Source organism: Balearica regulorum, chromosome 10 (assembly GCF_011004875.1).
Source record: "Balearica regulorum gibbericeps isolate bBalReg1 chromosome 10, bBalReg1.pri, whole genome shotgun sequence".
Taxonomy (NCBI): Eukaryota; Metazoa; Chordata; class Aves; order Gruiformes; family Gruidae; genus Balearica; species Balearica regulorum.
In genome coordinates this window covers 23,678,104-23,699,940 of record NC_046193.1, presented here as the reverse complement: position 1 = coordinate 23,699,940, position 21,837 = coordinate 23,678,104, and the positions used below count along the sequence as shown (strand labels likewise).

The window sequence follows — 21,837 nt, the reverse complement described above, 5'->3', positions numbered from 1 at the left end:
GGCACTTGGCACAACTCCTACCGACAGCACGGGATTATCTTTTTGGTCAGCATTTCCCTGCCTCCAAAGCAAGCACGGACACGTTTGTTTTCACTAACTCGTTTCCAAACGGTCTGGCAGGCTGGGGAGCCAGCGTGCAGAGGATCCGTGCTCCAGCACGCACGCTGCATGGGGCATCGGGCGGCTCGTGCTGAGCGCAACATGCAGCGGCTTTGGCACCGTGCCCCCCTCCCGACATCCCACTGAACAGCACCAACCACGCAGGGCTGTGCCGGGGACGGTCCCGTGGCAGCTGAGACCCTTCTGCAGGCCGGGCCATCTCTCACCACGGCTTTCTGCTCTTCCCAAGCCACAGCTCGCTGCCAAGACCTGCGCCCAGACTAGCAGAGAGAATCTCAACTCCCAGGGAGCAGGCAGCACAAGCAGAAACCCAACTGCATGAGGGCCTCAGCTTGGTTTAAGCACTTTTGGATGCGACTGGCTTAAAAAAAAGAGCAGGACCAGGGAGGGAATGGGGATGGAGAGCAGGGAGCACAAGCATCTTCTCAACCCAGCAGTTGTCCTGTCCAGACAGGATGTCCTCGCTGCACTGCCCAGCACCACTCAAGCACTCTGCAGTTCTCTGCACTTGCAGGCACTGGTGTTTGAATACCAACAGGACAAAGGGACAGTGCTGGGGCCGGGCCCGAGACGTTACCTCCAAGAATGTGGCTCGAAGCCCGTGCACATCCCTCTGCAGCGTAAACAAGGCACACCTCTTCCTGACTGCGGCTGGCTCACCGACATCTGGAAAAAGAACAGGACAGCAGAGTTGGAAAGGCTTTTTCCTCAAAGATTATCTGAGAGTAGAGAACTAATATTGTGCTTTGTCCTTCAGACATTGATTTCTTCAGCCATGCCTTCTGTCCTGTGAAGCCTCAAACCTCCCAACACCATCTGACCACTGTCTGTGCAGACCTGCTACAGGTTTGCGCAGGAACGCTTGGGATGAAGGTTCCCACCTTGACGAGGGAAGATGGCACATCAAGTAGTGAACATGCACAGACCGGGCAGCCACCTTAATCTCATGTGCAGAGGCCTCAGGTCTCATTAGAAGGTTATTTTGATTCAGCTTATATCTTGTATGTGAATCTGTGCAAGTCAAGTTTCACGTGGTGAGACAGGGAGGTGCATTGCTATGACCTGGTGCTAAATTTGCTTTACTGCAGCTTAGACCTCCTTGGTCTTTCTACAGGGGCTTGGGTGTGTTTTGGGAATGTGGCCTGTTTCCAGGGCTTTATGGGTGGTTTCCACAACAAACAGGAAGCGCAGCAGGGAAAGGCTCCGGGGGGGAAAGGGCTGCAGTTCTGCAGCTCTCTGAAAACAGAAGCTGGTTACGTACCTGGGTGCTCGCTGCACAGCCTGTCCTAATAACCTCCCATCAGGAGGGAGACAAGTGCAAAAAACCACAACAGGAGCCAGTAACACTGAAGATAGACCTATTTTAGCATCTGCACTATGGATTTATCACACATGGCTTTTTGAATGTGAAGAATACAGGAGGGTACAATGGAGACAACAACAACATACTGCAGGAAGCACCGGGGAGAGGTGACACCACGGGACACTGAATTTATCTCAGCCTGGTTGTTTTCACAGGAACTCTGACTCCTGTCTGAAAGGCGTTTCCCTGCAGAAGTGACTTGAGGAAAGGGCAGTCCCAGCCCCAGGACACACATCACCCCCCCTCCCCCAGCCCAGCAGCGTCACAGGGGCTTCACCCCATCTCAGCAGATCTGACCCTGCACAGTCAGATTGACCTACGGGGTTGTCAGCCACCTCTGCAAACACCGAGTACTTTCAGGTCTCCAGAAGCATTAGGAAGTGTCAGTCTTTTGCAGTTTTCTGACCACTCTGGGCCTCACAGGCTGCATTTTCCATTAAGGCGTAACACACACAGGTCTCACCCCACCATGCCCTCTTTGGCACTTGCTCCTATTCATCAAGTTTTTGTAGAAGATCTTTAATCCCTCTCAAAATAGAAACTTGTTCTAGGCATTGACTATTCATTTTGTGCACACATTTAAGCCCATCAGTAGAACAGTTGAGGCTGTGGAGGTTTCTGCTGCCGGAGAAGGGTGTTGCCTGCCTATGCAGTATTAATCTAGTCCATGTGTTTCTGTGTTATGATAGTCTTTCATTACAAGATTATATGCTATTAAGTCAGTATTTGTTACACCACCTCCTGCCCCGGCTCCTCTCCCCCCTCGGCAGCCCACAGCCCTCATCCCTTGTCCGTGCATGCTGCTCCCCCTGCCAGCCCCATCGTGCTGCCCCAGCAAGGCACAGCCTTACCCAGCTTCCCATGGGGACGGGCACCGGCCATCCTTCCCAAAACCTATTTCCAAACATAGGGATCAATAGCAGTAGAAGAACAGAGGCTGTTTTTAAAGTGTGCATTTGGGGGAATGTGCTCAGCTCCTTCACTCTGCAGTGCTGTGGGTGGCTAGAACAAACCAATTCCCTTTCGGGGGGCTGTGCAGGGCCCCCCCCACACGCAGCCAGGCACTGCAGGCACCAGCTGGGCTGGCGAGCAGCCCTAAGCTCTGCCCGGCAGCGCTGGGCTCCGCAGCTCCATGCGGATGCTGAGCTGGCAACGATGCTGGCAGCCGCTCCTTCCTCCGGATCCACCCTTCCCACTTCCAACGCCAGCTCCCAGGGTCCTCAAAGCTCCTGCACAGACCCAGGGCACCTCCAGGCTCCTCCAGCTTCAAACTCGTATTCGGCAGCTTTTGAGAGGAAAAGGTTATTTGATGGCTCTCACTTAGGAAAGGCACCAGACTGACTCGGAAAACCCAGTGTTGCTGATAAGGACGAAGCTTTTATGAACAGATGGTTCTAGAAACAGGCGGACACTGGTTAGCCAATTTTAAGGTAGACAAGCCTTTGCATGCTTTTTTGTGCAGAACTATTAAGTCTCCATACAAGGCTGCTCATCCTTGAGAAACACAGCCCAAAGGGCACGAAATGGCCCATCTCAGCAGTCCTGCAGGCAAGGTGAGCTATTTCCTTTGTGCCTCAGCTTTCACCTGTAGTTTTCACTTAATTTTTCACCTGCAGTTTTTCCAGATATTTTGAAGTGAGTGAAAAGACCTCTCACCCTGGGAATTCATAAAAATGGTCTTAACACGCACACATACTCCACCCTGCCTCTAATATCTGGAAAAATAGGACATTTTTGATTCTTCAGCTACATGCCAGCACTCCAGATCAGATAAAGACATTTAAGATTCCAGCACAGACCACTTACAGTCTTGCCAGCTCTGGAACCCTGTGCTAGATACCTAACAACTGATGAGGTTTTTGAACTGACTCTGATCTTAATGAGTCAGACAGAAGCTGAGTATAGGCAAGGGACTACGAATGGCTGTTTATTTTAAAATACAAACATCTGGATTAAATAAACTCATTTGGAAAAGTTTCATTACATACAAGGGGAAAAGCAAAGGGAAAGTGTTGTCAGTAGCAAGAACCAGTACGTGAACCCCAAAACAACCCGACACTTCAGAGCCTAGGCATCAGTGCAGAACTCACAGCCATTCGGGGTGACCACCAGCCTGTGACCCCCACACCGATACCTAAACCCAGTGCTTCACTCTGGTACTTCAGTGTTAACAAGCCCCTTGCTTGGTAATTTATCCAACTTGATAATTTATTCTGCTTATCCAAACATGACTTCTGCTTCACATCCCAGGTCCAAGTTTAGCTGAGGTGAACCGCTCTTTACTCAAAGCCCATGGAGTACCTACTGATCAGTACTCTCCAGAACACCCTCGTATCTGCTCTCCAGAGCGGGCTGGCACTACCCATCACCCCAGTTAGCTGGAGGATCCATGTCCAGGCTGCTGGATCCATTTTAGACACTACCCAACTCCAAATGCTGCCACACGATGGCTTGGGCCAGGCTGTCCGTTGCCAAGGGCAGGGTGAGCATCTCGAAGCCTACCAGCTGCCAGAGCTGGGATCACACCACCGTGGGCTGAATGGCCAGCTCTGATGGACAGACAATCCAACGAGTGCTTCTGACCCAAGGGGCACCCTGTGGCCAGGCCGTCCCTGTAAGGCTTACCGGACCAGCCCAAGCGAGGCAGGCTGCTCCTCTCCATCTGCTGACCTGCCACCTCCACCAGCACCCCAGGAGCTGCCACTGGTGTCTCAGTTACATTTACTCAGCCCAAACAAATACAGTAAACCAGATCACATTTAATACAGCAAAGTCTCAGCTCTTACCTTAAACTACCATTATTGTTTCACTTGAACAAACCGTTGGCATCAACAGGCAATCCTTGCCTTTGGGTTATACAAAGGCTGAGGATCCATTTCCTTAAGACAAAACTACAGAAGCTCTAGCCGTTATTTTTGGCCACATACAGGTTCAGACATGTGCTGTAAAACTAGCCAGCAGCCCTCTCATTTGTGCACTGCTCTAGCCAAGACCAGACCATGTGCCCTCGTGACCAGGAGCTCCAAGTCTCCTTGGGAACTCTTGTTTGCAGGTGTCAGTAGCATGAGGCTCCTCACCATGCAATGCAAGCCAGCCATGAGTCTGGAGCTATAGGAAAACATATGGGGGAAACAACATGAAAATTGAGAGGCTCTTCAAGGCAACACGTGGCTCCCGAGATGGCTCAGGTTTCTCTGCCCTTGGAGGTGTAGGTCTCCAGCAGCAGGGGAAGGTGCTGAGATGGCAGCTCATCCCACCCACTGCCCATGGGCAGCTCAGGTGGCCCCATGAAGTCTCGGGGACATCCCTGTGGCACAGGCAGACCGTGCCAGGGCAGCAGGAGCAGCCTGAGCCCCCTCCACATAGGGACAGGGCACTCACCCACCAACTGCTGCATTGCCTTGCAAGCTCAGACCCCTTGGGCAGCATCTCCTTGTGACAAGTCAAAGCACAGCCACATCTATTTGGAGGACGGCGTTATTCCTCGCTCCCTCAGAAGTGGAGGGAGGTTTCAGCCACTCATTTCCATCTGTGCACCGGCCAAACATAACAGGCACCGCTGCCTGTTTTTTGGGCTGCCTGGTCAGCAGGACTTCCTGCCCAGATATGGAGCTTCTCCTCACAGCTCTGCTCCAGCTCCTCAAATATGCATAAAAGGAGATTTCTTTAAAGAAAAGACACACAAGACACTGCAAAAACACCAAACCCAGTAAGATAATGTGAAACAAATGCTCCTCGACTATCTTAGACTCCACCTATGCCCAAGCCCATTTGAGAGCAGCAGTGTTAAACAAGGTAATGCTAAAGTTTAAGATAGAGTTTGAAGACATTTGTAATGCCTTTAAAAGACGCCTGTGTCAACAAACTGCTTGGAAGAAAAGCAAATTCTGCTCACCATGACTAGATATACAGTGCATTAAGATTTCTGTTTTGGCTTTTTGTGTCTTATGGCATTCTTGCTATTAAAAGAGAAAGCAAGTCAGTGCAGAGGAAATTCTTAGGTAGTGAAATGATAGGAAACTGAGGCCATTCTACCCACAAAAACATCTCTGAACAATCTCAAATACGCCAGTAATACCATGGTTCACTACTATGCTGGCCAAAGGCAGGGCCATCCTAGAAACTGGTAAGTTTACTCAATGGTTGGAAAATAGAGTGATAATAATGACAAGTGACAAGGAAAAACCCAAACATGGCTCCATCTTGGGTTAGAGTTTGAGGACTCCTTTGGAAAGCAGCACTGAGCTTCCAAGGCAGGTCTGGCTAGACAGACCCCTGGTTAGAACTGATGACCAGGTCAGTGTCCAGCTCTACCAGCCTGCTCCATTTGCAGCTCAGCTGAGACACCGGAAAGCTTTTTCCGGAGGCATATCATCACCCTCTGACCAGCGCAGCACACCTTGGCAATGACCCTTTGCCAAAGGGTCTACTGAAGCTGGTTTGACCATTGAGTTTGGTGTGAGGAGACAGCCCCCAATGGTGCATGGAGAAAAACACATCCATCTGACTTAAATCCTTCCAAGAAGTATAAGCTTCCTTCCACTCTCCTCACCACCAGTCCAGTGCCGGAGATTTAGTACATCCAAGATGAGACTTCAGACTAAACATAGGTAAGTGCTTCCCAGTGAAGGCTCCTCTAGAAACAACCAGGCTAATGGGCCAAACTTCTAGACCACAAGTGGGCTGAACTCAGACCTGCCAGTGCTCAGACACTTGCTGTCATAAGCACAGGCCCTCAGAAACATCTCCTACCTTCTGGGGTTGCATTTACACAAGTCCTTTCCTCTTAGGTATAACTGGATATATATGGACAGAGCCCCATTAGCTGTCATGGTTTTGTGGTCTCCTCACATCCAGTCTAAACCTGTGGCCGTGAGCAGCTCACTGCCAAAAGCAGCAGCAGGATGGCTGCTGAGATCCTCCCGCAGATGGTGATGAGCACTGATGTACTGTACAGTAAGGAAGAGTGCCTTGGGATGTATTTAACATCTTTGTACAGCCAGAGGGTGGGGTGGATCCAGGGATGCCAATAGTGCCACAGGAACCCGTAACAATGGTCTGCTTTCCTTTAAGGACTTTAATGACGATACACAAGGGGAATGGAGCAGAGTAGCAGCAGACCAACATCTAATGGAGCACATGCCTCAGGCTGTTTCACTGCCTGCAGCCTGGTCCCACCTTTGCTGAAGAATTTGCTGCTGACACTGCGTAAGGAAAATGCAGCTGTGAGTCTGGCACCTGGTTTCTGGTGATGCTCAGTTTTCTTTCTTGGCTATCAGACTGCTCCTTACACCATCTTTCTTTGGCCATGCACAAGGTCAAGACAGACTTGATAAATCAGCTTTGACCTCCAGCAGAAGCAGGCTACATCTCATGAGACCACAGCACAGACCAGGGACTTGGTTAAGTGCCAGACAAGGTGGAAACAGGAAAGCGGAGCCAGCTCCAGCTGCTAAGTCAGTCACTGTAACAACAGGATGCTAGCTGAAGGAGATCCTTATCTGACCAGGGATGCTTAGACCATACTCCCTTGGGAGACCTTTAGTTCTCTTTTCTCCTGCATATCCACACGGACCTTGATCTAATCCCAGAAAGGGTTTTAATAGTCCTGCTGATGGGAAGCAAACACCCCAAAAAGCCCAGGTATCTCCTAGCAGGAGAGTTTCACCATTGGTGGTACATACACCACATACCACAAGAAAACGCAGGGCGGCTTCAGCCAGGACACCCCCTTGGCCAGCAGCACCACTGCTGGGGCAATGGACCCGCAGGGTCACGAGCCCAGCTGGCAGATTAACCTGGAGTTGCATCCTCAGAGGAACTTGGGCCTGAAATAAGGTTCAAAAACCTCAAAGCTCCCACATACACACACCCCTCTGCAAGAGCTAGTTACGTGCACAGCGATGGGACACAAGGCAGGATGCTGCTTGCTCTGACTTACTGTGCTTGATGCCAGCGGAGAGCTCAAGTACCATCAGAGCAGACCCAGGAGCGGGCTGAGGGGTAACCCCAGGAACATTACTCCTCCTGGAGTCACCCACTGCTCTCCAGCTCTGGAAGGGCTTTTGGGACCAGCTGCTACAGCTCCAGAAGGCTCTGGCAAAGCAGGGCCCTCCTGCCTCTGCAAAGAGGTTTCTGGATCCTGAAAACACTTATTGCACAACACCTTATTTGGAGACTAAAAACAGTGATGGAGACACATAACTACCTCAAGTATGTTTTCTCCTCCTTTTTAGGAAGGGAAGAGGAAAAGCTGGTTTCCAAAAAGTTACTACAACTTCACAACAGCCCTTCAGAGCCGAGGTCCTCATTTCACCTCTCCTGACAGTCAGGCCTTTCCCCAGCAAATTCAGAGGCTGCACAGAAGGGTTTATATTGAAGACCCTCACGCAGTCTCAGCATTTGATACCCTGCCCCAGTAAATCATTGCCAGGGCAGAAGAGAGCTTAAGAGAAGCAGAGGGACCACACGAAACTTTGGGTGGGGTTCTTCCAGCTGCAACGAGTTGTGGAAATTAACAGCTCCAACTCTGAGAAAGTCCCTTGAACAAAGAAAAAGGGAAAAGTCATATGATATTCACATGGGTGGGACCAGTCTGCTCAATGCATCCTTGAGTTCAGGGATATGGATGGATAGCAATTAATTTGTCATCATTATTTGACTATAATAGAGCTAAACTTGCATAATAGGGAGCTAACTCAAACTTCCTTAAGGATTTCCAATAACTGGAGGGTGTAAGTGTTTACATCTAACAGAAGAGGTATCTATCACAGAGAGGGGAATGCTGTGAGCTCTGGAAAAGTACACCACCATAAGTTAAAGCCAAGAAGTATTTACATGGGCTGAGGGAGAAAAGTCAGCCAAGCCCAACAGCAAAATATTAACACATCCAAGGGGCTATGTTTTAGTTAAAAGCAGGAATAAAGCCAGACTCAGGACATACAAAAAAGCCTTTTTGGTTGCATTTTCCTTCCTACTGTGTGTCCAGCAGGGCAGATTTACCATTATCGCTTTCTTATACACAACCCTGTGTTGCACCCAACTGTCCCTTCTCAGCATACCCGCAGTGGCCTCTCCTCCAGGAAGGGGGGCTACCCAGCAGCGCCTCTGACCAGAGCTAGGAACTTCTGAACTCCTCCCTCTTAAAAGTACCAGCAGCACATACAAACGTCAGCTACTGGCCAAGAAAAGCTCCTTCTGGCATGCCCAGGGACATGGTGGCACAAGCCTCCCCAGCACAGAGTGCTGGCAAGCCCACCTGCTGCCAGATGACCTGGGCTGGTCATCCAAAGGAGCCCCCAGCCCCATGGAGACCCTGGGCTGAAGGGGGGCTGTGCCCTGGCTGCACCCAGAGCATCCTGCAGAGCATCCCCTGGGGCTGCAAGGTCCAATGCTTGGGTCAGAGATGTCTGCAAGTCCATAGGACACCAGCTGCAGGGACAGAGCCATCAGAAACCAAGCCTGGGGTCTTAATGGTGTTTGAGACTGCCTTAAATTTAAGGCAAGGCAGCACACTCGTGCTAGCAATGGAACAGATCCTCTGCTCCTCCCCTCAATTTGTGTAGTAACTAGAACTACTCATTTCTGAGCCCATGCTGTTTTGTACACTATTGGGAGTCCTTAAGGTACTGGTGTTTCAAATAGTTACATATAATAAAGGTAGTGCCTAGGTAATATTCACTCTGTACTAAGAGACCCCTGTCAAATAGTCTCACTCCTATTTTAATTTCCTAATTCAAGCTGAAAAGCAAATGCACTAGAAGAAATAAGATTCTCAGTTATCTAGTCAAATTACCAAGATTGTTTTTCCCTTCCGTGGTTCCTATGCTGGCAAAAGGTTCACATCAACCTGAACTCGCAGGTGATGGCTTGAATGAGGCCATTCGATTTTAATCATTGAACTAGCTTTGGTATATACATTTAAATGCAAGGGAGTTCTGCCAACACTCCCTAGGGTATCAGTGTGTCACCACCTGCATCTCAGCACAGCCGAAGGCTGAGCTACCCACTGCAGCTCCGCACTCAAGGTGCAACTGAAGTGCAAGTAAAAAAATATCATTTTTGGTGTAACCTAAACAATAGTCCAGAGGTTCAGGTCAACATCAAAGGCACTGAAAACTTGGCCTAAACATCCCAGTAGGAAAGGCTGTATACATCTGAAAAACCACAGTATTGTTTAAATAGCTAAACAAAGATTCCTTTTAATCCTAAAATACTGCATTAAGGTGCTTTTACCATGCAGAAGAGCCCCAGTCAACCCTCTCCTGGGTGGCAGAGGTCCCCTTTCAAGAGCTTGGCCTCAAGCACCTTAATTCATGGTTTGGGTAGGCAATCTGACTGACTCAGCACTTCCCTAGACAGGTTTCCCATCTTGGAAAACTTCTCAATAAATCCCTTGAAGAAGGGGGATCACCTGCTTCTCATTAAGCCTGCCTCAAGCTTTTTTGGGAAAATTACCCCCAAAAGACATCACAGGAGAGCTGAAAAGTTCCAAAAAGCTCTTTTGTAGAGTTGTTCCTCAGGATCCAGTGCTGGGCATGGCCTGGGGTGAGCAGTGCTCCAGCCCAAGAGGAGCAGCCGCTGATCCCACACCAAGTGCTGGCAGAGGCTAGGGATGCAGATGACTCGACCTCCACTCGCTGCGGGTACCAGCGTGGGAGCCAACACTGCCTGACTTCTGCTTGGGAGGGCACAACCCCACTTAACTCATCTGAAACACACGCTGTAAGGACAACCAAGATACTGAGGGAACCCAAACAAGCCCTGGGTGATATGACATACCAAGTCACAGCTGGAGTTCAGTCTGAGTCACCTCGGGGTTTGTTTTGGCTCATCCTCCCTTCTGGAACAGATACTCCACACATCTCACATGCAAGATCTGCTCTGCCATTCATTAAGGAAGATGTTTGCTGCTTCTGCTTATCAAGCAGAGCCAAGGTATGACGTCTGTCTGACACGTGTCAGCTCTGCTCTCAGCCCATGCAATGAGGATGGGGAAGTCAAAGCCCAAGCATTTGGACCAATTCAGGCACAACGAGTCCTGCCCCAGAGGCGCTCCTGGGGATGGAGATGGCTCTTTCACTTTGTGTCAGCGCTACGGACACACCAGAGGAGCCACAACAGAACTGACATGCCTGAAGCACCCCGACCTTCTCCAGCAGTTTTACGTACTGGGCATCACACTGGGTTCTTCCTTCCTGCTGATCACCAAACATCCTCCTGGACTATACCCGATGTCTGGTGAGGTCCAGCTCCCAGCGTGCCCAGGAGCCAGCTCCCAGCGCTGGCACAGGCACTGTCCAGCCAGGCACGAGGGCTTTCCTGCCGAGGGGGACCTCAGGGCTGCGCCAGCCTCGGGGATTTTAGAAGGGACTCCTTGAGTGTCTGCAAGTGGAATAAATCTGTGCAAGGGCAAACAACTACTGTTAGACATGCACTAACAGACACACTTGCTACTGTAATTTTGACTGAACAGCAAAGGATTGTTTTGTTTGCTTCTCATTTTCATAGACAAAAAACATCTATTGTAATAGTGACCTGAAAGCAATTTGTTTCCCTGCCAGATTCTGAGCAAGTACAGTTACCCAAATTATCACACTCACAGGAAAAGAAAAAAAAAAATCACTCAAAGATTGTCTTTTATCTCAAATTCTCTCTATAGGATTTAAGCCATCAGGAATACTGGGAGCACTTACTGATGCTACACTTTGCAGAGTAAGAAGTTTGTTGCCTTTTATTTTAGCAACATAAAGACCTGGGAAAGGCACCGATATCCGAGAAAACTATTTCAATGGAGCTGCCAGATCTCAACCTACAGAATGACAGAGATACAGCAGAACCAGAGCCTCTGCAAACATCTCACTCTTCCAAGAGCACATAGTTGGCAGCATTCCTTTCTCCACTAACAATGTGTGAATTAATGATAAGAGAAGGGCAAACTTTGGAAAATAAGACGAATAGATTTTTCCACAAGGAAGACAGTGCTTCAGACACTTGGTCTTAATTATAAAACCAAACCAAGCTGCAAGTAGGTATATGGAATGGGAAGAACCCACCCAAATTTAATTAAACAGCAGCCGTACTGAGTTCCAGAGTGCTCAGGTAAGTGTCTCGTGGTAACCATCAGTTACTTCACTGAGCTTTGTCCTTCCCTCCTCCAGCACAAGGAGAAGGTGCTCAGCTACCATCAGGAGGGGGGTCCCTCGGTGCAGACACATCACACTGCAGGAGCTGCTTCCGTCAAATTTCTGTACACCACCACTGATTTAATCCTCCTACATATCTTCTCAGCTCTGTTTGCACTGTATAGCTGAGGAGATCGAGACAAGAAAGCTGAAGAGGTGCCCAAGGGCACAAAGGCATCTCACCACAGAGCAGACAAGGGCAGAGGCATGCCCGTACCACCCGTCCTGCACCTCACTGTATCAGCTCCAAGTTTTCCACAGGATCTGGCCACTATCACAAACCCCTCCGAAATCTCAAGAGGCCCATCCAGCTGCACAAGAGTGCAAAAAACCTGGCACTGGCAGGTACGTTTAAGAGGAAAGGCTCAGTAAATCAGCAGCCCTCCGACCGCTATGGAGCTGTCACACCAGGACTGTGCTCCCATCCCAGACGTCCAGACCCCAGACAGGCACTTGAGCCAGGAGACGCCACTCGGTTCCCGCACCCTGGTGCCCCGGATGAAGACGTGGGGCTGACAGGAGCCGCTGGCTGTCCTCGGCAGGCTCCCTGCTGTACCTGGCACTGGGGCACGTGCTTTGGTAGTCCAGGCAGACTTGGCAGCACAGGTGATAGGAACACAGGATTTATTTTTTTTTGCCTGGAGCTCTATCATCTTGACACAAGTTACTCTCTTATAAAGAGGGAAAATAAAGTGAGATGTTTGAGTGACATGTTTCCAGGTCTTCAGAAAGAGCAGAGGAAGCAGTCCAAGTTAATTTTGTGGCTGGCGATACCCTGAACCCTACTGCAGAAGCTGAAGGGCTGTGCCTCAGGTACTGGTAGGGCACGTGCAATCAGCCACCATGCTTTTGGGTAAGTTTGCTCTCCTGGGTTCCTCTGAGGACAATAGATTTCTCATCCTTATGAAAAGTTCCTTCCCAGTGAAATGCTATCTGGAATAATTTGCTAAAGACTGTGTAAAAGCTAATCCTGACAGAATTTAGCCCTTTGAGTAGGTAAGGCAATGAACCCCCAGCATTTAGAGCTTCCAACAGACACATACAACTGTGCTAGAAATTAATAATGCTATTTGCACAGCAGTTTGTACACAACAGCCACCAGCTGCTTTAGCACTTCAGTGCTTCTCGCAGGCACAGAGTTACTTTCCTAGAAGTGTGTGTTTTTGCACCTCCGACAGATACAGCTAACAGCATCCACAATTAAGTACTAGCAGAAAAAATTTTTTTGTTTGCCTTAGTTCCTACTACTCAGCCATCCTCCTCCATTTCCCTAGTATTTTTATTTGCACCGTTTGACTCAAGCAAGCCAGCCAGCACACTCCTGTTCACTACTGCCTGTTTTAATCAACTGGGACGAGGGGAACAGGCTTTCCTTTCCCTCGCCTCTGATCCGTTCAGGAGAGCCATTCCTGAACAGGTTTGAGATACAGCACCCAGCGAGATAAACCTTAACAGTTTATGATGCCTCATCTGTCAGCAGCAAAGTGAAAGCTCCTATTTGTTTCAGTTCATCAACTGCTTTTAACACCCTTTGGCATTTGACTCGGGAAAGCACGCACACCGACGCGCAGGGGGTGCAAAGCCAGCGTGCCCGGCAAGAGGAAAGTCCCGCACTGCGGAGGGAAGGAACAGCTCTGGGGCAGTTGGGTAACTGGGGTGATGGAGTCAGAGGGTTCGGAGTAGGCACGGTGGTACAAGTGTGAGGAATCAGGCTGGACACCAGCATTGCAAAACTCTTGCTCTTCCAAAAATTGCAAATAGCTGCCCTGAAATCTTCCCCTTTCTCTGAGCCTCATCTTTAAATGGAGCAATAGTTTCAAGCTAGGACATCCTCTTTTCCTGAATGGCTGAAATACAATATTTCCTTTTTTAAAAAAGGAGAAAAACCCTCAGCCTAAACAAACAGTCCAGACACTGCCTCCCTGCAGGATGAGAGGGATCTTGTAACTTGTACATTGTATTTTATGGGGCTCGATTTAGCTCCCAGTCCAAGTCCCAAAATAAGCTCTTAACCCATGTGCTGCTTTATGATTTCATATCTATAAATACTTGTTCAGAGCTAAGCAGGTTTCTGCATTAAGAGCAACATCTGTTTCCCCGTGACAGCTGCAGCAGTGCTTCCTCCCCTGGGCTCCAACACAAGGACGCTGTTCTTGGAGCAGGGGTTTCGGTCCCACAAGTACACACCACCCCCCAAACGGGGCACATGGGGTGACAGCCATCTCCTCCGGCCACGAGCCACGTGGAACCGGTCACCACCGCAGGGACCAAACCCCGCGCTAAGCAAGAAGTGGCTTCACAGAGAAGGTACCAACTGCTCACAATGAAGCTCTGAACCTCTGCTAACGGAGACTGTAACCAGAAATAGCGAATGCACAAGTCTGCAAGGGATAAGTAACTTTCGGTGGTCTAATTGTTAAAAAGTACGAGGCCCAACTTCAAGAGCAGAGATGAAATCGCTTGTACAGTCACTGACAGCATTTACACGAGCGAGCACTGCAGCACACTGAAAGGACTCCTGCGGTGGCTTTGCAGGCTCTCACAGCCATTACAGCGCTTGCCACCTTTATCACCGCATGCCCAAATTGCCTGAAAGTGGCTTTGGACAGAACAGAGATCTCTGATGTGTCCTGCAGAAGACTACTCCTGGGCACAGCCCCGTTATTTGGGAGCTGAGCATCCCTCCCCATGAAGCCACCCGCCTGCCCAGCGCTGTGCGGAGGGACATGGCCAGGGACTGAGCCTGAGCATCCTGCACACCTCCATCGGGATTATGAAAAGTGGATGAAAAAGCCGAATCACCAGTGTATTCAAGTTCTTTAAAAAGCTCTAAATTTCCAAACTTTACAAAGGGCAAATTCCCAACCCCTAACAGCGTTCCCACGTACACCTACAGCTATGTGCGTTGGAGTCTTCATGTGTGCAGATATGCTGGGGGAGAAGGGAGGCTTCTGCCTCCGAGACAGTCACCCAGAGCCCTGCGTACACCGGGCTGATTTATCACTGCAGCAGCGGTGCCTTTTTCCTGCCTGCTTTGGATATTTGCAAAAATCCATGCTAAACAACTGAAGAAAAAGTTAAGAACCAAAATTTGTATTAACAGAGTAAACTTTACCTTGGCTTTGAACAGTGCTTTCAGCTTAGTGGGTTATTTTCTTCTGACAAAAATGGAGTGAATTTAGTGAGAACAGTACACAAATCCTGCAGCCTGCGCAGTCCAGCTGAACCAGCTCCAGTAACACACAAAATGCCAGCCATCACGCTTTATCTTTGTTTTGAGTTTTAACTCTCCATTTAGAATTTAATCTAAACAACCCATTTGCCAAGCAGAATGCCATCCCACTCATGCTGTTTTAATTTCCTCAGAAAGAATCCCATAATACACTAGGCAAGACATCAACAATAATTAAACCCAGCAGTGATTGAAAATCAAATTTTCAGGCCCTTGCAACAAGCCCTAATGAGTTCCAGACTTGCCTTCCCCGACTTGCTCAAACTGGTTGTGCAACACTGCCAAGCCAAATTAAAATTTGACAGGATTCCACCCCATGCCCAGAAAAAGTGCCCTTCTCCTGATTCAAGAAATTGAACAACTGTCTACTGTGAAGACACCCATTTGTCTTTGGACATGGATTATTCAGACAGTGATCCAAGGTCTGTATTTTTTTTTTCTTGTTTTTATTATGTCATTTCATATCCCCTTTGAAGTGCAAACTAGCTGGGACTTTTCCTTTTATATACTGCCCTGCCCGGTTCCAGCTCAGGTGACAGGAGACAGGCAGCTTCTCCGAAGATTTACGCGGACACGGCATCACACCTCCCTCCCTGCACGGGGGTGTTGGCTCAGCACTGCCTGCCAGGAGCAGATCTACGCCCTCCCACCACGGACAGCTTGTGCTATTCCCTTCAGCTTTAAGTGACATTAAAGAGGGCATCTTGTCCTTTGCCCTTCCACCACCAGGAGCTAAGTGTCCAGCGGCACATTTCGGAAAGGCTCTGATGGTTTTTGCCTTCACGAGTCTTTCGGGTGCCCGGACGTACTGCTGCGCAGCCTCACTGCTCCGTCTCCCGTGCACGATGCTCGGGGAGCTCCTGGGAGAGGGTCTGGTGCAGAGATGGCTTTGCTGGGGTGCACTGCTGCCCCACGGCACAGCCTTGCTCAGCCCTCCTGGCCACCCACCTCCTGCTCCCCCCTGCCTGGGGCTGCTCTGGACAAGGCAGGAGTTGAGCTTCTGACACGAACAGCGACCGCAGCCCAGCAAACAGCAGCCCAGCCCACAGCTCCAGCTGCCCGTGAAAAAGGGTCAGTTGTCACTCTGGGGGGACCGATCCTCCCTGGCACGAGCTTCCCAAGGGCCTCCACCAGCACCCAAAAGGCGCCATCCCCACAGAAGCTGGACCAGGACCCTACGGACGTGCCCGAGGGTTATCAGCGACAGGGACCCGCTGGCAGAGGACACATTGCTCTGAGGGTGACACCAGGAGACCTTCACAGCAGGTCCTGGCCGGCCCCATGCCCGCACGGACAGGGCCACCCCCCCGCCGCACGGGCAGCCTGCCCTCCCCAGCGAGTGCGGGCAGGGGCCCTGGGCAGGCAGCCGCGGGGTCAGCAGAGCTGGCAGGAGGAACGCCTCACTCCCACCCAAAAACTCAGGTATTTCAGGCAGGACAGAGAGCAGGAGCATCACACTGCAGAGGGACAGCCCCGGCTACCCAGACAGTAACCCCCACTGGAAACACTGACATTTGCCTGGGGTGACCCGCAAGGAACACCCAGTTTTCCACAAAATCCAGCCAACAGTTTTCCTTGGGATCCTGCAGTGGCACAGTTCAAACCCAACGGGACAGAGGGAGCTGCTCGAAGGCAGAGACGGGCCCACCCGTCTGTCCCGAGAGCCGGGGGGATCTCCACGGACAGCAGTGGCCAGAAACTTCTCACAGAAGCCCCTGGCAAAGGGCACCGTGCCGCCCCGGGAGGGTCCAGAGGTGGCCCTGCACCCGGCAGAGCTGGGGGGTCCCAGTCCCGGGGGGTCCCAGTCCCGGCGCTCGGCACTGCCCGGTCAGGGCCATCGGGCATCAGGAGGTGGGGTTACAACAACGTGGAAACCGAGAAGCCGAGTTAAACGTTAAGTGTTTAACTCATCCCCTAATTATGCAATGACAAAGGTACAGCGAGTAAGGTCGTACGAGCAGCTGCTCCCTGACAACCCATTCCACACGTTTTTTATTTAGCAATTAAAATCCCTTCCATTCAGCTTCACGCCATGCCAAGAAGGCGTTTCAGTTATTCTGGTTCTTTTACTCATCGAAGGACACCGCGGCAGAGCTCCGGGAGTTCCCGGGGGAAGCAAGCCTTCGCCAGCCTGCGCGCGAGGCGCAAACGCTTCCCAGAAGGTCCAAGAGGAGAGAAGCGGCTCCCTGGGGACGTGGGCTCAGAGCGGCCGCGGGCAGAGCCTTATGCAAGCTCATTTGGACAAAGAGCTGCTTCTCCAGCAAAAGCTTTGCTGCTGTGGATTTCTTGTATAGAAATAAGAATAACCCAGAGGGACCATTGGACGCCGTGGCTGGGCAGACCCCGCTCACACGCGCGTGTGCGGCCAAAGTGCACAGCTGGATCTGCCCTCAAACACAGGGAAAGCTCAAGCATTGCAGCCATCGCTTCTGCCCGCTCTGAGCCCTGAGCATTTAATAACTCACACAACAGTCACACCCTGGGACGTTCCTTCTCTTCACATCTGCCGCTGCAGCCCCTCACCCAAACCCAGCACCCACCAGGTGCTGAGCGTCGCTCTGGGGGAGCCCAGCGAGTTTTGAATGGGGGCACATAAACACAAGGGAAGGAACAAACGGAGCAAACCGCCACCGTGACCCCCGGGCTGGACGAGCGTTCATCACTCGGACCCAAGGGGGCTCAGCACCCCTCCGAACCGGCAAAATGTTTGGGCGAGGGGAGCAGCACGCCAGCACAGGCTCCCGGGGGCCGGGTAACAGCACCCCCAGGCTGGGGGTCCACACCCCGACCCCCACCCACAGGGGGAGAGGGGATACTGGGTGGAGGGAAAAAAAAAAAAAAAAAAAAATTTACAGCCGTGCCGGTGACCGCGGTTCCCAGGTGCGCACCCCTGTCCCTCCGCACCCAGCCCAGCGCCGCTCCCCGGTACCGCGCAGCCCCACCGCCGGGCTCCCCAGAGCGGGCACAGCGCTCCCAGACAGCGGGGAAAGGGGGGTGGGGGGAAAGCACCCCGAGAGCACCCAGGTCGGTCTGTCCGTCCCGCCGGTGCGGACCCACCTTCTGCACGCCGGGACTCAGCTCCATCCCGCGCCGCACCCGCCGCTCACCCAGGGCGCGCTGCCCGACCGGCGCCTTTCATTGGCGACCGCGGCAGCCCGGAGCCTCCCTCAGCCAATCCGACGCCGGCAACAAACTTTTCTATCCAATGGCGTGAGGGCGAGGGGTGAGGGGGCGGTGCGCGTTAGTTAAGGCGCGCACGTGTACGCGGGTGCGGTGCTCTGCGCGGGGCGGGGCGGGGCAGGGCGGGGCGGGGCGATTCCGCCCCGCCCCGCCCTGCCCCGCCTCTCCCCGCCCCCTTCTGACCACGCCCCCTCCTGGCCCCGCCCCCTCGCCGCATGAAAATCGCGTTTTTCGGGGCTCCCGCCCCAAAGCGGCGGTGCCGGGGAAGGGGCCCGGGGTTGGGGGTGACCCGCTATCCCGGATTGGGACACCCAGCCCGGGGCAAAGGATTTCCCGATTGGGGCGGGAACGTGCCGGGGCAGTTTGTCTCAGAAAACAGATGTTGGATGGTTTTAGCAGACGAGACTGTTTCTTCCACGTGCGTTAAGTGTTGAACAACTATCTATCGCCTTTTGGGGTTTTTTAACCCGAATTGGCAAGATTTTCCTTCCAGCTTCCCGCAAGCATCCCTGCTCTGGGCAGGGGGCCCAGCACAAAGCCCCTCTGTCCGGGTGAGGGGGCTCCATCCACGTGCTCCCCGCTTTCCGCTGCCCCCCGTCATCCACCCTCCCTTCCCCATGGTGCCCGAGTGCAGGAAAAACCTGCGCTGAGATGACAGACCCCGGGATCCCCCTGCCTCCTCGTCCTCTGCGGTCAGAGCGGAGCTGCCGGGAGCAGGGAACACGACCAGAGCTCGGGACTGAACTGCCTCCTTCCTACCGGAATTAATAATAATAACAATAATATCCTAAACCCTTGTGTTGGTTTAATGTCTCACACAGTGGTAGGTTCTTCTGAGATTTCTGGCGTACGTTCCCGCAGAGAAGGGAAGCAGACACCCCGGCTCGTTTTTACCTGCAATCAGTTTCTGAGAGCGCTTCATGATTAATCACGTCCCTTTCGCCCATCTGCTTCCGCATGTGACCCTGGCAGGATCGATTAGAGCTCACGTGGCATTTTGTCCCCAGCACCTGGATGCGCTTTTCCGCAATGCAGGAATGCGATTTGCAGCAGCCACGCGCAAAGGAACTGAGCGAAGGGCGGCAAAGGCTGGCGCCTCGCTGGGAGGAGAGCGGGCGCACCGCGCAGGCGCTTGTATTTCCCGTCTCCTGCTCACCACGCTCTTGGCTTTGGTCCTTGCACGGTCCGTCAGGCTGCGGAAGAAGGTAAGGGCTCTCTGCTGCCGCCGGCTACGGGATGTGCTGGCAAATGCCGGGCTCTCCTCCGCAGCCCTGGGCGACGCCGGGTGCTCTCCCTCTCCAGCAGAGGACGGAGCGGTCGATGCCTCCCAGGATCCGAGCCAGGGAGAAGGGATTCTCTCTGTTCAAGAGAAATAATGGGATGGAGCCGCGCAGGTAACACAGGCCAGGTACAGCAAATGGGCTGAAGGCATCAGGGCTGGCGACCCCCCGAGAGTGGGTACGTGTCCTGACACACAGAGAAAATGTCGGATTTTTTTTTTTAGAAGAGTTATTTAAACATCCTCCAAAAAATCTGGGTTAAAAAGCAAAGGCAGAAGAGAAATTGTGGAGACGTAAAGTCCCTCTGGGGAGGGCGTTTGAACCTGACCTTCCAGAGGCATTTTGGGAGCAGACAGAGGGAACAGCACAGGGATATTGTTTTTCAAACCCGTGCCGTGCAGGGCTTGGCAGCCACAGGAAACGTTTGAAATGGCAACGGGGTGACATGACCTCACTTTCCCAATGCACACATGCACGTGGCACCCTGGGAAATAGGAAAGAACTTCGAAAAGGGATTTCAGGGAGCCACGAGGCATGGGGTGACGGGCCAGGACCCAGCGGGGAGCGGCGGCACTGCCCCGCTGCCGCCCGGCCCCAGGGACGGCTGCCCAGGTCCCCCCCGCCGCTCCCACGCTCGCCCGGCACCCAAATTTGACGTGCTTTGGGCAAGCGTGGAGAGAAAGCGATCTGCTTGTGGGTGGCGAATCCGTGTTGCAGGGAGACGTGACATGTAAAAGTGCTGGGCTGGGGGTTCTTTTCGTTTCTTGGCTTTAAACGGCAGCTGTAAAGGTACGCGCCGGCAGGCTGCGGTGCCAGGGCAGCGACGCGTGCAGCGAAGGCTTTTCGTCAGCGTGGAGACAGCGCTCGACACAGCGTGCAGTCGGGCTCTGTGATTTCTTAATATTGGGAGATAATACAACCAAGATTAGAATAAGATTTAAAATCATCCTGGATGCTTATATTTACGGTAAAATACATCTGGAATTGTTGTAATTAATGATAACACAAATAAATCATGACAAGCGACAGCTAAGCGTAGCCAGAGCGAGCAGCCGTATGGAGGGCAGGTTATTTCTGACGGTCAGAAACCCCTCGAGAAGCACCTGACAGCGGCTGCTCTCAGCGAGGGGAACCTCGGCCAAGCTGGACGGTGACTGGTTTAGTTTCCAGGTTTCCGAACGATCCAGCCCATCATGAACAACCGTAGACATCGTCCCCGAGGAGATCTGCTCCAGCACCGCGGCGGGTTGCGAAGCAGAGTGAAGTGCGGTCGGGGCAAGGTGAAGTTAAAGCCGGCTCCGAGGAGGAGCCGACCGCTCAAACGGTGCCTCGGGAAGGATGCCAGCACCAGTTATCACTGACGGCCTCTGAATAATGAGTCTGCGCTATACTTAGCTCTTTGCTAGGAAGAGACAAAATCATCCTATGACTAAACACAGCTAAATCTCTGCAGGAGTCATTCCCCATAAATTGCCGACAAATGGACAAAGGGGAAAGATGCTCAATTATGAGAAACAGAGATTTCAGCTTCCTGTTGATTCACCGGCAGCTTTTATCAGGACAAAACTATCCCCGCAGAGGCATCACCAGACTATTGCTTCCTGAAGTGCACGCGGAGGTCAGCCGAGCTCTGAAGACTGAAGCCTGTACCACAGACAAAAAATAGTTGCTGGCTGATACAATGGCAGTAAGAGGCTGGCATTAGTAACCGCTTCTTAACCAAGCAGAGCTCCGCGCTTCTTCTGAGAAGATGCTGAAGGTGAAGCCAGACTTCCCGTCTCCTTTGAGTTGGTCGTTACTGGTCTGCAAGGTCAGGAGTTTATTGGAGTCACTGAGGACAGGGGAGGAAAAGACGTATTGGGTCATCTGCGGAGGGCTGGCTCTCCTAGTGCGCCATTCTCTGTGATTTAAAACATCTTAAGCAATACCCATTTCTCAGGTCAGAACCCGTACTTTCTAAGATGGGTTTTGCAAGGTCTAACTCAGTTGAGTTTGCAGCTTTACTCCTCATTTATATTCCCGCCGCCCGTATTGTTTCGGCCGTGGCTTTGAAAAACGAAGCACGCCGCTCCCCAGCCCTTCAGACTGTTCAATCTGGAGAACGAAGGCCGCATCCTGCCCGCCCCTGCCAAGCCCTGCACGCTCTCACCGCGCGCTCCCCTCGGCACAGCCCGGCTCACCAGCGCCTGCATCAAGACCGCGTCTGGAGCTGGCAAGCCCGGCTCAAGGGCTGTGTCGCCGTGCAGCTGGGGCCCACCCAACGGCGGGGAGAAGAGGATGGGAAGGGAGAGGAGCCCACCAGGTGCCGAGCTCCAGACAGGCGCTGTCTGAATTCCCAGGGCTGTTGCAGCTGGCCGATGATTTACCGGGTCGGCTCGCTGGGCCGGAGCTTCCCTGTGCCCTCCTTCACCGCCACCCGCGTGCCACCCCCGGCTGGGGCACGCGCTGCCCGCCGCACGCCCAGCGACACGCGGCACA

General features: G+C 52.2%; 1 protein-coding gene across 1 annotated transcript in view; it reads right to left on the bottom strand.

The window, feature by feature from the left end:
• Window positions 1-18,115, bottom strand: part of LMCD1 (LIM and cysteine rich domains 1) — a 31,768-nt gene extending 13,653 nt beyond the window's left edge. The window contains exons 1-2 of the mRNA XM_075762523.1: window positions 17,957-18,115; window positions 698-786 (exon numbers count right to left, since the gene is read on the bottom strand). Of these exons, the coding sequence (XP_075618638.1) occupies window positions 698-786; window positions 17,957-17,983 (116 nt within the window). The 5' untranslated portion in view covers window positions 17,984-18,115. The remainder of the gene's footprint in view (window positions 1-697; window positions 787-17,956) is intronic.
• Between the last annotated feature and the right edge of the window lie 3,722 nt (window positions 18,116-21,837).